We start from the raw sequence: 18,179 nt of genomic DNA, 5'->3' as shown, positions 1-18,179 counted from the left end.
TTATTGACTGCTGTAAAAAAAAAACAAAAAAAAAACGTCCTAATATTGGGATTTCAGGATTTTTTGTGCGTGAGATGCATCAAGCATCTGATATGATGCAGTTCAGCAATACGTAGATGAAAAACTGAATTAAGATGTGCTCTGGGCTTGTGTCAATTACATCAGAATTCACTGACAGGTGCAACTGTCCTGCAGTTGACTTCTTTCTGACTTGCATTTGACTTAAAAGTGAGTTTTGCATTCCCATAAACATGTATAGGAAACCAAAACTCATTTGAAGCAAACAAAAGTCTGTCATTCAGCAGGCCGGTTATGCTCCCTTTATGCATCGCAAAGTTACATTTTCAAATTTAGACAGGACAATGGCCCTTAATGTTCTGCTAAGAAAATATTATGTTACCTTGTATGTCAGGGTATTTGAGTAGTATCAAGAAGGCATGTCTCAATGTCACACTTGTAGTCTCAGTCCCGGCGAAGAACAGGTCAGCTACTGTTCCTATTAAATTATCCTTGTGAAATTCTGTTTTTGGGTTGTTCTTTTCCTGAAAAATATTTTCAGAGTCATTTTAGCATCCAAATGGAGTATAAGTCCCCACTAATCCTAAATCAGACTCCCACCCTGGCTCATATGGGTTTTTGTTTTTCTTCTGTATATTGTTGGAGCATCAGGTTTGAACAAACCCCCCTTCAAGATTCTTGTCCTTCCCTAATAGTTTGGATTGCTGCCATTAGGCAGAGGCATTGGACTAATTATGAACCTTTTTCTATAATGCTCACAAATTAATAATCAATCAATCAGTATACCGGCCAAGAGTAACCTTTAAAGTAGCAAACAACACTAGAATGTACAATAGAGCCATAGTATATATACATGACAGTGTCAATTGGCACATTTGTACTTTTTACCAGCCACATAGTAAAAGTTGACATACCCCTTTAAAACATTTTGTCCTTTAGAACAAATATCAGATTGTAGACCAATAATTAAAAGTCAAACTCACCTCTTCCATTTTAATTAGGAAACAATCTATAAAGTCTCGAGTGCAGTTCTCATCCAATGTCTCCTTGTGAGCTTCCACCATTTCTATCACAAACTCGTTAAACTTTTCAAAATGTTTAAACATTTTTTGGTGGGGGCCAGGAACATGGCTCATTAAAGTTGGGAATAGATTAAGAAGCTGAAACAAATTTTTAATTAAGGTGTTAAATAATGAGAAATACATCTCCCTTACATTTTTAACATACTGGACATTACCAAAACAAGTCTCCAAATTTTCAGTTTTCCTGTCAATTGCTAACCTACTGCCATCCTTTGAAAAACTTCTCTGATTAGTGCTGGGCCTCAAATGTTTTGTATGTGTGACTGAAGTTTAAAAAAGCCATATCAGATGCCATTTAAAACAGTGCCTGGATACTACTTTCCACAGGACATTGCAGTGAGTATTCCAATCAATGTATGCATTTTATTTAAATTTTAATTTGTGAAATTGAAAGCATGGTGTGAAGTCTAAAGCCCCGTACACACGAGCGGACTTTTCAACATCCAAAGTCCGACGGACTGAGTCCGTCAGACTATTCGATCATGTGTGGGCTGCAACGGACTTTTGACTCGCCAAAGTCCGAAGGACTTTAGAATATGGAACATGCTTCAAATTTTTCCGAAGGAACTCCGCCGGACCGGGTCCCTTCAAATAATTTGCTCGTGTGTATGCTATTCCGACGGACTAAAACCGACACTAGGGCAGCTATTGGCTACTGGCTATGAACTTCCTTATTCGAATCCAGTCGTACGTCATCACGTTCGAATCCATCGGAGTTTAGTGTGATTGTGTGTGGCCAAGTCCGCTCAGCCGAAAAGTCTGTCAGAACTCCGTCGGAATTCCAGCAGAACTCCGACGGAACTCCTTCGGAAGTCTGTCGGACATAAGTCCTCTCGTGTGTATGGGGCTTTACAGTATTTTCTCTGCATAATGCCATAAAGAACAGTCAGGATAGGAGGAGAGGCCTGTCACATGGCCTATGAAAGTCCTATGACAGGCTTACTCCTCTCTACACTTTGTCCCCAGTCATTAGATTGAGTAGATCTTCTATTGCTTCACTGTCCTGAAGAAACCCTCTTTATTGGTCCTGGTGGCCATGGTCTCATAAACCCATATAAAATATATGTAGTGTGAATACACATACAATCATACACTATATATATTTACCTGGCCCAATCGGGAGTTCAGTAGAGTTGCAATTTGTTGAATAATTTCCAAAAGGGACATGAACTTCTTATCTTCGTAGTCAAATCTCTCTCCAAATACAATGGAGCAGATGACATTGGAGACAGCCAATCTTAGCAGATACATTGGGTTTATTGGTTTATCTGTTATTACACAAGCAGAACCAGTCAGTATTTTTGTCACCAACATCAGTATCTAGAACTTGGTAAACCATTTTCAATGTGTGAGGACCTTAAGTAAATACTAAATGATTACAGATTAATCTTACATAAAGGATGAGCTGAAGGTGCAGGCCAAACACAAGCCTGGCTGTTTTGGCATTTGGGTGAACACCTGAACATATACCCATTCATCGGGTATGAATTTTAAAGTGTGTCACAATTACATAATTGACCAGATATAGTCATGTCCATATTTAGTCAATTATGTAACCTGAGAGACCCTGCCCCTTTGCATATATGAGCTGTTATTTGCCAGACCTGTCATTCAGCAGGAGTCTATCGAAAAGACAAGACGTGCGTTGGTACATGGTGCTTTTTTCTGTGGTGGGTCAACTAGAGTCAGGCATCATGATTGATATGAATCTATATCACTGGATGATGTGTTGATGGTGGTTGTACATGGTGATACTTTTTTGTTTTTTAAATTTATTTTGTGAATGAGTAGGGGTTATGTAACCCTTTACTTAAAGATTCTGATGATCCCCCCACTTACCGATCCCCATAACCATTGAGCCAGAGTTGTGGAGAAGAGGCCATTTTCCTCATCAATATGGGGGCAAGGTGCTTTGCCAGGGGGCTCCTATGTTGTGGACATGTGGCCTGGTTTGGTTCAAGAGTTGACTGGACGCTTGCCTTACCATTCCCTGTTCTGCAAGGCTACATGCTCGGTCTGGTATAGATTTTTAGGGGGACCCCATGCTTTTTTTTCTTAATTTTTGCATGGGTTCCCCTCATAATATTCATACCAAACTTAGAGGACCTGTTATGCACTGGGGAAACCCCATGCTGTATTTTTTTTCTTTTGTGTGTGTGTGTGTGTGGGGGGGGGGGGGGGGGGGGGGGGGTGGATGCTTTGTTTACTAACTGTATGAAGTATCCAGGAGCTGTTGTTGTGCTGGCGATTTAACCAATTGACATCCAGCAGGTTTTACCCCCTTTATGACCACGGCTAAAATATTGCTATTCAGCACTGAGCTACTTTAATTGGCAATTGCACGGGCAACACTGAAACTAAATTAAATGTATATAATTTTTTTCACACAAATAGAGCTTTCTTTTGGTGGTATATATATATATATTTTTTCAAATATATTTTATTGAGTTTTTTTCACATAACAAAGTAAAATGAAGCATAACGTGTTTCATATAAGGTCAAAGATTTAAGAAACACGAGGCAAAATGCCCTAATTTGCTCCAATACATAACAGCTATTGGCATAGTGTGACTTATACAAAAGGTTAAGAATGCTATTTAAACAATGGAGGGGGGGGGGGTGGTTGGGAGGTTAACCTAGGGATAAGAAGAGAGGGAAAGGAGAGAGAGAGAGAGAGAAGGAAGATAAAAGAGAGAAGGAAGGGAATATCTTGGGCTCGAACCCTCTCGAGTTCCTCGGGGGGGGGGGGGGGGGGGGGCAAGTGTCCAAGCAGTGGTTCTTATAATTTATGTCTTATTTTTTAATTTCGGACAAGGTGGGTGGTGTTCGGGAAATCCAGTGTTTGAATATAGTTCTTCAAGCAATTAGAGGACTTATGAATGTCCACTGATAGTTTTCTTGGAACATCAAGGTATGGATACCCTTGGAGGAATTCCACAGTTTTGGATAGCCAAACAAGAGGAGCATGGGATCCTTTGGTAGTGGACAGTTCGTCAAACTGTATATGAAGGATAAGACTCTATCCCAATATTCCGAGATGGTTAAGCATGTTGAAAGGTGGTAAAATAAGGTTGGTCTCGGGTCTGAACACCAAGGACAAGAGGTACCGTTCGGTGTATTGTGCTTTGTAGAGAAAGGAATATAAGCTCTCTGGATCAGTTTGAACTGCAAATCTCTCCAGGTTTCATTTGTTACTAACTTTTGGGTAATCTTAAAGCCTTCCAAGGTTTTATCAATAATATCCTCTCCAGGTATATCTTTGCTCCAAGATTTTACTGATGTGTGGTGTAATGATTTGCTAGAATAGGAGTTCAGTAGTTTGTGTATATCTATAATTGAGTATTTTTGCTTGTTTAGTGGTTTGTCAATCAGGGATGTTCAGAATCTGATGTGTTTTTTCAGGCAAGTTTTTTGAATAAAGTCTGAGATTTGTGAGACCTGAAGGAAATTATGTTTTTATATGTGGAATTCCTCAGCAAGTGAATTGACGGACTTAAGAGATCCTTAGTCTCCATTATATAAGGAGACAATATATATCACCCCTTGTCTCTCTATTTTGAAAATGGCTCATACTGAAATCCTGAAGGGAACATTGGGTTCCCTTGGATTGGTAGGTGTTTGGAAACATAAGTAGAGAGTCCCAACTTTTTTATTGTCTCCCTCCATGCAATAATAGTGTCTCGAATCAATAGGCTCTACTTGATGTGGTTTGGAGTTGATCTCAATGAACTATGTAGAAGCGCTGATAAATTGTATGACCATGGCTGACTCTCAGCCTTAGTAAACAAGAAATATTCTATACTGTAATATTATGAAAATAAAAACCACCTTTGCTCCTTGGGAGGTGCAGTTTACTCAGAGCAATCATGTTTTTTTATTTTTTTTGCGCCATATGAAAGCTGTAGCCGCTTTATTTATTTTTTGAATGTCTTGTGTTTCATAAGCAGTGGTATGGTTTGGAGGGGGTATAATAGTCACGCAAATCAAACCACCTTAAATAAGGCGCATCTCCTAGAGAGTGATAGTGGAAGCTTCATCCATGTTCCCAACTCACCTACTATTTTAGAGATAAGAGGAGGATAGTTATGAAAGTAGAGGGAGTAAGGTTCCCTACCGATTTTTGGTTTGGTTTCCTGGAGGACTGGGCCGACTTCTCAGTCAATAACCAGTACTATAGAAGGCATGGACTGCACCTAAGTGAGGAGGGTGCAGATCAGCTGGGAATGAAGATGGCCAAAAAGTTAGAGGGTTTTTTAAATTAGGCGATGGGGGAGAGGGTTCGGAGGTAGAGATAGTCAGCGTGGAACATATTCCAGAGAGTAGTATTGGGGGCATTAGTGGTAGGTTGACCAAAGCACATAAACCCAAGGTAAGTATAGTAGCAAGTCCTAGTTGCAATCTTGGAACACCCAATAAGAGGATAATCTGAGACCTGTCTAAATTACGTGGCATGTTCACCAATGTCAGGGGCCTGGCGGACAAGATGGGTGAACTAGAGATACTGTTGTATGAGGAGGATTTGGATTTTGTGGGAATATCAGAGACCTGGTTCAACAGCTCCCATGATTAGCTGGCAAACATTCAAGGGTATACCCTTTATGGCAAGGATATAGAGGGTAAAAAAGGGTGAGGGGTATGCCTATATATCAAGAGTAATGTACAAGTGAATGTGAGAGATGACATCACTAAGGGAGCTAGGGAGGAGGTGGAATCCTTATGGGTAGAGCTCCAAAGGGATGAAACGAAGGGGAAAATAATACTGGGAGTATGCTATAGGCCACCTATCCTGAGGGAGGAACGGGAGACAGATCTCCTATCACAATTTGGATTAGCAGCAAGGATGGGAAGTATTATCATAATGGGGGATTTTACCTATCCAGACATAGACTGGGCGGAGGGAACCATGCATTCATCTAAGGCTCACGAGTTCCTAAATGTCTTGCAGGACAATTTTATGGGTCAGATAGTAGATGCACCAACTACAAATAAAGTGTTACTGGATCTACTGATTACCAACAATACAGACCTGATCACGGATGTGGAAATATGGGGCAATTTAGGTAACAGTGATCACAGGTCAATTGGCTTCAGTATAAATCACACAAATAGGAAACATAATGGGAATACAAAGACACTGAATTTCAAAAGAGCCAACTTCCCTAAACTACGAACCTTGCTAGAAGGCATAAATTGGGATAAAACCTTAGGAACAAAGAACACGGAGGAGAGATGGGTTTGCTTTAAGAGCATATTAAATAAGGGCATTAGCTAATGTATCCCATTGGGTAATACATTTAAAAGAGCAAACAAAAGTCCTGGATGGCTTAACTCCAATGTAAAAATGCATATAAAAGCAAAGGAGAAGGCCTTCAAAAACTACGAGGTTGAGGGATCATCATCAGCATTCAGATTTTATAAAGAATGCAACAAGTAATGTAAGGGTGCAATAAGGATGGCTAAGATAGAACACGAAAGACACATTGTGGAGGAGAGCAAAAAAGTCCCAAGAAATTCTTTAAGTATGTAAATAGTAAAAAAGGGAGGACAGACCATATTGGCCCCATAAAGAAGGAAGAAGGACATCTGGTTACTAAGGATGGGAAGATGGCGAAGGTATTGAATTTGTTCTTCTCCTCAGTCTTCCCGATGGGAATTGGGGGGCTTCAGTAACCAAAACTTCAGTGTTTATCCTCATGACACTTCACAGGAAGTACATCCATAGTTAACAGAGGACAGAATTAAAATTAGACTTGGGAAACTTAACATTAATAACTCACCGGGACCAGATGGCTTGCACCCGAGGGTACTTAGGAAACTCAGTCAAGTAATTGCCAGAGAATTGCTCCTAATTTTTACTGACAGTCTACTGATTGGAATGGTACCAGCTGATTGGAGAAGAGCCAATGTAGCACCAATATTTAAAAGGGCCCAAAATAAATCCCTGGGAATTACAGACCAGTTAACCTAACATCAATAGTATGTAAACTCTTGGAGGGGATGATAAGGGACTATATACAAGATTTTAGTAATGAGAATGGTATCATTAGCAGTAATCAGCATGGATTCATGAAGAATCGTTCTTGCCAAACCAATCTACTAACTTTCTATGAGGAGATGAGTTGCCAGCTAGATAAAGGAAGGCCCGTAGACCTGGTGTATCTGGATTTTGCAAAAGCATTTGACACAATTCCTCATAAACGTTTACTGTACAAAATAAGGTGCGTTGGCATGGACCATAGGGTGAATACATGGATTGAAAACTGGCTACAAGGGTGAGTTCAGAGGGTTGTAATAAATGGGGAGTACTCGGAATGGTCAGGGTGGGTAGTGGGGCCCCCCAGGGTTCTGTGCTGGGACCAATCTTATTTAATTTGTTCATAAACGACCTGGAGGATGACATAAACAGTTCAATCCATGTATTTGCGGACAATACTAAGCTAAGCAGGGCAAGACTTCTCCGCAGGATGTGGAAACCTTGTAAAAAGATCTGAACAAATTAATGGCAATTACATGGCAAATGAGGTTCAATGTAGAAAAATGTAAAATAATGCATTTGGGTGGGAAAAATATGAATGCAATCTATACACTGGGGGGAGAACCTCTGGGGGAATCTAGGATGGAAAAGGACCTGGGGTGTCCTATTAGATGATAGGCTCAGCAAGGGCATGCAATGCCGAGCTGCTGCTAACAAAGCAAAAACAGAATATTGGCATGCATTAAAAAGGGGATCAATTCTTGAGACAAAATGATAAGTCTCCCACTCCACAAGACTCTGGTCTGACTGCACCTAGAGTGCTGTCCAGTTCTGGGCACCAGTCCTCAGGAAGGATGTACTGGAAATGTAGCAAGTACAAAGAAGAGCAACAAAGCTAATAAAGGGCCTGGAGGACATAAGTTATGAGTAAAGGTTGCGAGAACTGAACTTATTCTCTCTGGAGAAGAAACGCTTGAGAGGGGATATGATTTCAATATACAAATACCATACTGGTGACCCCACAATAGGGATAAAACTTTTTCGCAGAAGGGAGTTTAACAAGACTCGTGGCCACTCATTAAAATTAAAAGAAAAGAGGTTTAACCTTAAACTACGTACAGGGTTCTTTACTGTAAGAGCGGAAAGGATGTGGAATCCCCTTCCACAGGTGGTGGTCTCAGCGGGGGGCATTGATAGTTTCAAGAAACTATTAGATAAGCACCTGAACGACCACAACATACAGGGATATACAATGTAATACCGACATATAATGACACACATAGGTTGGACTTGATGGACTTTGGTGGAGTCTTTTTTCAACCTCACCTACTATGTAACTATATGTAACTATGTAACTCTAACTGAAGGTGCCAAGTATATACTGTAAATAAAATGGCAGAAAGGTCCTGCAAGACCAAATTTTTGCATGACCAGGGAGAGCCAACGAAAACTAACATTATTGAAGGACTTCTCGGTGTCGAGTGTAATGATGGCTAAGGCCGCGTACACACGGGCGGACTGTTCGCCCAACTTAGTTCGTCAGACAATCCGACAGACAGTCCGTTCAAAATTAGCATGAACGGACTTGACCACACACGATGAACGAACAGTCCGCTGAAAACGTGCGCGATGACATGTACAGCACGTACGACGGAACTAGAAAAACGACGTCCTATACACTGCAATGCAACCTTCGGCCGTGTAAACCCTTTCTAAGCATGCGCCATACTTAGTCCGTCCAACTTGCCTACACACGAGCGGACTGTCCGCTGAAACCAAGTTTGGACAGACAAAACCAAGTTTGAACGGACTGTCTTACGGAAATTCCGTAAGACTTTGTTCGTCAGACTGTCCGCTGAAACAGTCCGCTGAAGCCCACACACGAGCGGATTGTCCGCTGAAACACTGTTCAGCGGACTAAGTTGGGCGAACGGTCCGCCCGTGTGTACGCGGCCTAACTCCTCTAGTGGATGTGTTTTTGCGTATTCGAGTACAGCTAGAACCTTAATTCTGTTGGAGGATGCTGATCTGCATTTGATAAAGTCCTCTTGTGCAGGGTGTATTACAGATGGCATTTTATTTGCAAGCCGGGATGCCACTATTTTTGAGAGAATCTTGGAGTCTACATTTAGGAGGGAAATCGGGCGGTATTAACCAGGTTCAGTAGGGTCTTTCCCCATTTTTGCAATCAGTTTAATATGTGCTTGATGTCCTGAAGGTAGGTATGGGCCACCTTCCAAAATATCAATGTATACCTCCATTAGTGTTCCTGATAAAATTGGTTTGGTCAGTTTATATAATTCTGAAGTGTACCTGTCGGGGCCTGGAGCTTTGCCATTTGTCATCTTTTTTATAGCCTCAGACACTTCCTCATGGGTTATTGGGGAGTTAAGGAGTGTCATGCATACACACAACGAGACTTTCCGGCAGACTAGGTCTGACAGAATCAGTCCGTTGGACAATCCGATCCTGTGTGGGCTAGCCCGATAGTTTTTCGTTTAAAAAATCTGATGAAAAAATCTCCCAGAACTAATGAACTAATGAAATAGGGCTATAATCTGAAATTACCAGTTCATGAATTGTAGATTCCTGTATTCTAGGTAATAGGGAGGCTGTGCAGAAAAAAATTTGATAGTCGCCAGGGGTCAATTAGTTGTAGGGCAGCAGTCATCTGATCAGCAACTTGCTCAACATTTTTGGGGGGGTGCTAACAAACTGAAAAAAAACCCCATCAATTGCAGCCACTGTGCTATCAAACACAGCCACTGTGTCCATCAAGCGCTGCCACTGTGCCCATCAAAGCAGCCACTGTGCCCATCAAATGTTGGCACTGTGCCCATCAAACGCAGCCACTGTGCCCAATAATTGCTGCCGGTGTGCCCATCAATTGCTGCTACTGTGCCCCATAAAATGCTGCCAGTGTGCCCATCAATTGCTGCTACTGTACCCCATCAAATGCTGCTAGTGTGCATCGCCCGGCACTTACCTGTCTCGCAGCGGGTAAGCTGTGGTGTCCTCAATGTCTTCTTCCGTCCTCTCTATCAGGCGTCCAATCACAACTCCTGACGTTTCAGCCAATCTGGTGACAGGTTACAGACCCAAGCACCTGATTGGCTGAGAGGCGGTTCAGTGTTAGCAAATCAAATTCCTTCGCTTTGCTAACACATCTGAGTGATCAGCAAACACACAGCATTGCGCCCGCTGTTCACCTTTTTGGGCTCCTGTTAGAGCCTACAAAGCAAGTTTATTTTAAAAAGTTTAAAATTCTGTTTGGAACATAACTACTTTTGGTATGAGGGCGTCTACTACTCACAAATTAAGGGGGTTGCGATTGGCTCAAAGTTTGAGCCCAGCATTGCCAACTTATATATGGCTAAATGGGAGGAGAAGAGCCAATTATTGAAGGACATCAACAATTTAACCCTTTAGAAACATTTCATAGATGATTTGATCTTCATATGGAAAGGTAACAACAGGGCTCAGACTATTTTTAGAGAATCTTAATATTAAAGATAAAAATGTTATGTTAACCTGGGAGGTAAGTGATAAATATATATATTTTTTTGGATTTAGTGATCAAAAATAAGAATAATGGTTTATCTACAAAACGCACTTCAAAGAAACTGATAGAAATGTATATATTCTTATAACTAGCTGCCGTAATAGAAATTGGTTAAATAATATCCATAAAAGCCAGTACAAGAGAATTAAGAGAAATTGCTTTTAATGATCAGGCAGCTAAACTCAGATATGTTCATGGAAAAAGGACATAAGGATTTCTTACAAAAATAATGCATTAAGGTTAAAAATATACCAAGGGAAAAATTAATAGAAAATGGTGTAAAAATACCCACACCATGTGAAAACAAGACAATGGGTTATACCAGGGCTCAACATTTCAAGTCCTGAGCTATCAGCCAGGCCTCAAGGGTTACTCGCCACCAGTTGCCCCGCCCAACCCCTACCATGCCTGCCCCTACTTCTGCCCCTAAACACACCCTCATAAATTATCTCATGAAATTACACTTAAATGTTTAATGCAGAATTAAATTATAAAAATAATATTAACAACAAATTTATCCACGCCCAACAATGCAGCCTGCCGGGTCCACGAATGCAGCCTGTGCCCACCAGTGCAGCCTGTGCCCACCAATCCAGCCTGTGCCCACCAATGCAGCCTGTGTCCACCAATGCAGCCTCTGTCCACCAATGCAGGTGGACTGTATATGACGGGGCGCAAGACGGGGAATACACAGCTATTGAAATGAAAGCCGTTATGTTCTTAGCGCTCTAATCAACCAGGCAGCTGCTCTCCACTCTCTTCCCCTCCAATTGCTGAAAGAACGGCTTCCATACAATCCGCCTGCCGGCGGTGCTTGCCTCCCCGTTCCCAGGCAGCCATAGCTCGCCAGCCCTCAAAATCCACTCGCAAAATGCAAGCAGGTGAGTGGAATTTTTGAGGGCTGGGTTATACTGTAGTGATGGACTATAACATTCAACATAAGGCAGTAGAGAAGATTATAAGCAAGCATTGGGAAATTTTAAAAGATGGCCATATAGGCCCCTTCCTCCAAAATAAACCAAATTACATATGTAAAAAAGCTCCTAACCTTAGATATATGGTCTTTAACTACTTCCCACCTGGCCAATGTACATATACGGCCGGGTGGGAGCTCTCTACTTGCCCGCAGCAGCGCGATCCCGATGCGCCCGTGTCACCCGGACACGGCACATCTCGGATCGGCAGGAGGGCAGCCGGCAGCGATCAGCAGAGCAGATCGCTGCAGCCGGCTGATGATCAGTGAGTATGGGCTGTTTTTTACAGCTTTTTACTCACTGATCACCAGTCTAGTGTAAAACACACAACACACCACACAGTATAAACACAATGTCCCCACATATGTCCCCAAAACACACATGTCCCCAAATAATAAAAACACATGTTACTAATAATAAAAACATGACCCCCACATATGTCCCACTAAAATCACATGTCCCAATGATTATCTATACACATATGTCCGTGATCACCTGCACACATATGTACATGATCATTTGCGTACATATGTCCGTGATCACACAAACCAATTATTATACACTTAACCAATTTTTTTTTACCAAAGACATGTAGCAGAATACATTTTGCCTTAAATTTATGACAAAATAAAATTTTATTGGATTTCTTTTAAAATAGAAAGAAGAAAATATTGTTTTTTTTCCAAATTTCCGCTCTTTTTTCGCTTATATCACAAAATAAATAAAACAGAGTCGTTAATAAATAACACCAAAATAAAGCTCTATTTGTGCAAACAAAATGATAACAATTTAATCTGGGTGCAGTGTTGTATGACCACGCAATTGTCATTGAAATTGCTAGAACGCTGAAATCTGAAAATTGGGCTGGGAAGGAAGGGGGCGAAAGTGCCCTGTATTGTAGTGGTTAAAAATATAGTACATCCGCCCAAGAATATTAAACACATGTTCTGGGACATGAAAGGTTTTTATGGATGTGGTAGGTGTCACTGCTGTACAAAGGTCCCCAAAAACATGAAAAAAAAAAGGAATTTACTAATCCTATTAATCAAAGAGCACACATTATAAAGAATTTTATATCCTTTGACACTAGTGGGGTAGTATATGCCTTAAAAAGGCCATGTGAACTAATTTTTATTGGCTGAACAAAAAGGCCCGGTCCTGAGGAACTGCAGGCAGGAGTTTTTAGGTGAGACCGCAGTTTTGGCCTAGTCTGTGGCATCCGGCCTCGTGGACTAGACCGAAGCAGCGGCCTCGCCTAAAAACTCCTGCCCGCAGCACCTCGGGACCAGCACGGTGGTGAAAAAAATAAAAAATAAATGATTTGCTTAAATTTTGAATTGATTTGACCTCTCAACTCGATTTAAGATTTAAATCGATTTTTTTTCCCCAGCCCTAAAATATATACTGTATATATATATGTGTGTGTGTGTGTATGGTGTATGTCTGTGTGTCTATGTGTATACTGTGAGTCTATCAGTGGCAGTGCGTCCATAAGGGGCACATGGGCACTGCCCCCTCTCTCCTAGCACCTCTCTATCACCATAGATAGATTCATGCAATGCATGAATCTATCTATCTATCTATGGTCGCTGCTGACACCCCCTATTCAGGTGCCCGGCTCCATTTCGGGCACTGGGTACCTGAATTACAGCAGCGGGTGTGTTTTTGGGAAGCACCTGATTAGAGCCTTAGGCTCTAATAGGCACCCACAAAGGTGAACAGCAGGCGTCATGCTGGGCGTTCACTGTTCACTCAGCTGTGTGTGTGTTAGCAAAGCAAAGGAATTCACTTTGCTAACACTGAACCGCCTCTCAGCCAATCAGATGCTCGGGTCTGTTACCTGTCACCTGATTGACTGAAGCGTCAGGCACTGTGATTGGACACCTGACAGAGAGGACGGAAGACATTGAGGAGCGTGCAGGACACCGCCACTGACCCACTCCGAGACAGATAAGTGCGATGGGCACACTGGCAGTATTTGATGGGGCACAGTAGCAGCAATTGATGGGCACACTGGCAGCATTTGATGGTGCACAGTAGCGGCAATTGATGGGCACGCTGGCAGCATTTGATGGGGCAGACTAGCGGCAATTGATGGGCTTGCTGGCAGTATTTGATGGGGTACAGTGGCTGCGTTTGATGGGGCACAGTAGTGGCAATTTATGGGTACAGTGGTGGCAATTTATGGGTACAGTGGCTGCAATTTATGGGGTACAGTGGCGGCAATTTATGGGCACAGTGGCTGCGTTTGATGGGCACAGTGGCTGTGTTTTGTGGGCACAGTGGCTGCAATTGATTTTTTTTTTTTTTGATTTTGCTTTTTCAGTTTGTTTGCGCCCCCCCCCCCCCAAAAAGTATTGAGCACCAGCCGCCACTGGTGTCTATGTGTATATATGTATAATGTGTGTGTGTGTGTATGTATACTGTTTGTTTTATTTGTGCTTCTGCCGCTAAACAGAAGTCGATATAACAATCCTATGCCCGTGAAAAATCCACAGCCATTCGGAGGCAGCTGAATGGTGAACTGCCGAGCCAAGCCTAGGATCAGGCAGCAGGGCAGGTCTGGGTGCCTGCCTGTGCCATGATTTGGCACACATCAAGTATAGCTTTTATCCACACAACCCACTGCCAGATCTGAGGCCAACCACGACAGTTCACTATTTCACTGGCTCTAAGACTCTTGCGCAGTTCAGAGCCTGCAACAAATGGAATTTTTTTTCTAATTTAAAGGCATTTTCCTACCAGCTGCCTGCCACACCAAGCACTAAGGTGCAAAGGTGTGTGTAAGGGGACACAGATAGAAGGTGACAGGGGGGGGGGGGGGGCTCTGCCATAAGGTAGGACTGTGGACTGTGATGTATTTGAGCGTGGCACTCATCCTAACTGCTGTACTCTATATGTTGTTTTGTATGTTACTTGGCTGCCACCTGTAAGCCTGGGGGCCCATAATCTTCTATTGCCCAGGGGCCCCATGAGTTGTCAGTCCGCCCCTGTCTATCACATAAAATCCCAATAAAACGCATTTATGTTTTTGGTAGTAACATGAGAAAATTTGGAAAATTTCAAGGGGTATGAATACTTTTTCAAGACACTGTACATCGCAAAGATGTGCCACTTCACAAGCAGGGTCAGGAAGGCCTGCATCAAATATTTTTATTGAATTTTAATGGAGTTTTACATTTTTAATGTTTCACTTTAAGCTTTATTAAAGTCATTGCTCCCAGCCATGTAATTCAGAATGCCATGAATGAAAATCCAATGAAATAAAGGGGCATATAGGGAAAGTAAGTCTAGGGAAGAAAAGGATAGGTTGTCCTCCAGCCAGTAAATGAGGTTGGCTCTATGTAATGTGATGCAGTTTAATAGTGTGCAATGCCAATTTCAGCACAGAAGAGGAGCCTGGACAACTGTGTAAGACTAGAACTAAGGCTGGAGTTCAGCTTTAAAGCACAGAAGAAATTGTTCTTTGAAATTATTTAGTAATATACATTGTTAACTAATATGGCTTTCCATGCTTGCCTATGTTTATCAGAAATAGCTGACATACTAATTGCCTCTGAGAAATTATATTCCAGCTAGGTACTGTAACTGTGAGTTAGCTCATAAGAATACATATTTTATTATTATTATATAGGATTTATATAGCGCCAACAGTTTGCGCAGAACTTAACAAAATAAAGACAGACATTACAATTTGGTACAAGAGGAATCAGAGGGCCCTGCTCATTACAGCGTACAATCTAAAAAAGGAGAGTTAATTGATACAAAAAGGTAATAGCCGTGGGCAGTGGCATCGAGAGGGGGGGGCTGATGGGGGCTAGTGTGCCCCCAAAAAGCCCCGGGTCTCGATATTCCTAAATTCATTATTAGACCAGAGCCATTTCCACAGGCAACAGGGAACGATCCCTCACTTATCCAGCTTGGCCAAGTGACGTACAAAAAGTCTCACCTCCGGGACCCAGCTCCTATGATGGGCACCCCACTTGTCAAATGCTGAGACCGTGGGACTTGTGATGTCCATCATAGGTGTCGCTGGGTCCAGGAGGCAGCGAGAATGACACCGCAGCCATGCTGGGCACTGGGAGATCCCTGATCGCTCTGTGTAAATGGATGGGCAGCGGAGCAGCTCTCCTATCCTGGCTCTCTTTCCCTGGTGCGTGCAACCTGCTGTTTCGGAGTGGTCATGAATGAGATAAGCTACACTACACAGGTAAGGCTGAGCTGCAGGAGTGTCAAGAGATCACCTGTCAAGGGGGTCAATGTATGTGTCGGGGGGTCAGTGCATTTGTCGGGGAGGACAGTGTAGGTGTCGGGGGGTCAGTGTATGTGTTGGGGGGTCAATGTAGGTGTTGGGGGGTCAATATAGGTGTCAGGGGGGTCAGTGTATGTGTTGGGGGGTCAGTGTATGTGTTGGGGGGTCAGTGTATGTGTTGGGGGGTCAATGTAGGTGCAGGGGGTCAATATAGGTGTCGGGGGGGTCAGTGTTGGGGAGGGTCAGTAACTGTGTTGGGGAGGTCAATGTAGGTGTCAGGGTATCAGTATAATGGTCAGGTAGGTCAGTTTAGTGGTCAGCATTGATGGGCACTGGTGAACCAGGCAGCAAGCAGCAAGTGAGCCTAAACCCCCCCCCCCCCCGCCAAGCAGTCAATTTCCCTTACCCAGCCACCGCCGCCAGGCTTGGACTTCGGGCTGAGCTGATGGAGGAAGTAAAACAGTGTATTAGTTAGAAGCAGGATAGGCTTCTTTAAAGAGAAGGGTTTTCAGGGATCTTCTAAAGATGGATAGATTAGGGGATATTCGGACAGATTGGGGTAGAGAGTTCCAAAGGATGGGTGAAGCTCTGGAGAAATGCTGGAGGCGAGCATGGGAGGAGGTGACAAGGGAGCTAGAGAGCAGGAGGTCTTGGAAGGACCAAAGAGAGTGCCTTGGTTAGTATTTTGGAACTAGGTTAATGATGTAGCTAAGGGGGGAGTTATGGATGGCTTTGTAAATTATTGTTAGTAATTAGAATTTTTATGCATTGGGTGAGTGGAAGCCAGTGGAGGGATTGGCAGAGAGGGGTGGAGGACACTGAATGGTTGGTAAGGTGGATGAGTCTGGCAGCGGCATTCATTATGGACTTAAGGGGGGATAGTCTATGTAAAGGTAATCCAATGAGGAGGTAGTTGCAGTAGTCAAGCCGATAGATACTTACTTCAAAAGGTCTCCACTTGCTGACCAGGACTTTTCTGGAACTTTTTTTTTACAAGATTAAAGTATTAATATTATTTTTTGCTAGAAAATTACTTAGAACCTCCAAACATTATATTATATTATAATTTTTTTTTAGCACAGACTCTAGAGAATAAAATAGCAATTGTTGCAATATTTTAAGTCACACTTCATTGGGGTGCAACCTATATGCTAATGATGGTTTGCATTTGAATGGAAGGGGGTCTGCTGTGCTGGGGAAGAGGTTTATGGGAAGGCTGGAGGAGTATTTAAACTGGGTTTGAGGGGGGAGGGTGAACCAGAAGTACATTGGGCAGACAGGTCAGTTAGGGGTCAGACATTAATGGAGGGTGGAATGGGGATAGATGGGGGGTGGGATATGGCAGGTGTCAAGAAATTTCCCATGTTGCAAACAGCCATTGAAAACTATAGTGCAATTTGTACTACTAAAAATAATATGAAAAACACCAGAGCAAAATGTAATAATGCATTAAAGTGTTTATTCACCAATGCCAGAAGTCTGCCAAGCAAAATAGGTGAGTTGGAAGCTGTGGTGCATCAGGAGAGCTATGATGTAATCGGTATTGCTGAAACTTGGCTTCAATCCTCACATGACTGGGCTATTAATATTCCTGGCTATGCACTCTTTCGGAGAGACAGGGTAAAAAGGAAAGGTGGTGGGGTCTGTCTCTATGTGAGAAGTGATCTCAAAGCAAGTGTGAAAGAGGACCTGGTGGATGGAGAGTGTGATGAGTCCGAAGCATTATGGGTGGAACTGCATTTAGATGGGGGTAGTTCAAAGTTAATCGTTGGAGTTTGTTATAGACCACCCAATGTGAATGAGGAGGTGGAGACTCAGCTCCTTGCACAGATGGAAAGGGCTGCAAGGGCTGGGACAGTGATAATAATGGGGGATTTTAACTACCCAGAAATTGACTGGAGTAATGGCACTGCTGGGACAGTTAAAGGGCAAAAAATGATAAACCTATTACAGGACAATTTTATGGTCCAGTTTATTGAGGCCCCAACTAGGAATGAAGCTCTGTTGGACCTGGTAATCTCAAACCATGCAGAGCTTATTACTAATGTCCAGATAAAGGAACACCTGGGTAGCAGTGATCATAACATGATTTCCTTTGATGTTAGCGCTAAACAAGAAATACATACGGGTAAGTTAAAAACACTTAACTTCAAGAGAGCTAATTTTCCAAGGATGAGGGCTACTCTCCAGGACTTAGACTGGGAGAGAATATTCGCTTCAATGGGCACAGAACAGAAATGGGAATTCTTCAAAAAGACTGTTGGGGACCTCACTGCAAAGTATATTCCCATGGGCAATAAGTTTAAAAGGCTAAAAA

General features: G+C 42.6%; 1 protein-coding gene across 1 annotated transcript in view; it reads right to left on the bottom strand.

Annotated features, from left to right (window-relative positions):
* LOC143982596 (cytochrome P450 2H2-like) overlaps positions 1-18,179 on the bottom strand; it is a 107,976-nt gene that overhangs the window by 39,862 nt on the left and 49,935 nt on the right. The window contains exons 4-6 of the mRNA XM_077481468.1: positions 2,208-2,368; positions 1,002-1,178; positions 401-542 (exon numbers count right to left, since the gene is read on the bottom strand). Of these exons, the coding sequence (XP_077337594.1) occupies positions 401-542; positions 1,002-1,178; positions 2,208-2,368 (480 nt within the window). The remainder of the gene's footprint in view (positions 1-400; positions 543-1,001; positions 1,179-2,207; positions 2,369-18,179) is intronic.

The sequence above is a fragment of the Lithobates pipiens genome, unplaced genomic scaffold (assembly GCF_037356315.1).
Source record: "Lithobates pipiens isolate NorthernLeopardFrog02 unplaced genomic scaffold, aLitPip1_a1.2 Scaffold_1, whole genome shotgun sequence".
NCBI classification, from domain to species: domain Eukaryota; kingdom Metazoa; phylum Chordata; class Amphibia; order Anura; family Ranidae; genus Lithobates; species Lithobates pipiens.
The sequence above is the reverse complement of the archived record's forward strand: the minus strand, read 5'-3'. Positions and strand labels throughout refer to the sequence as shown.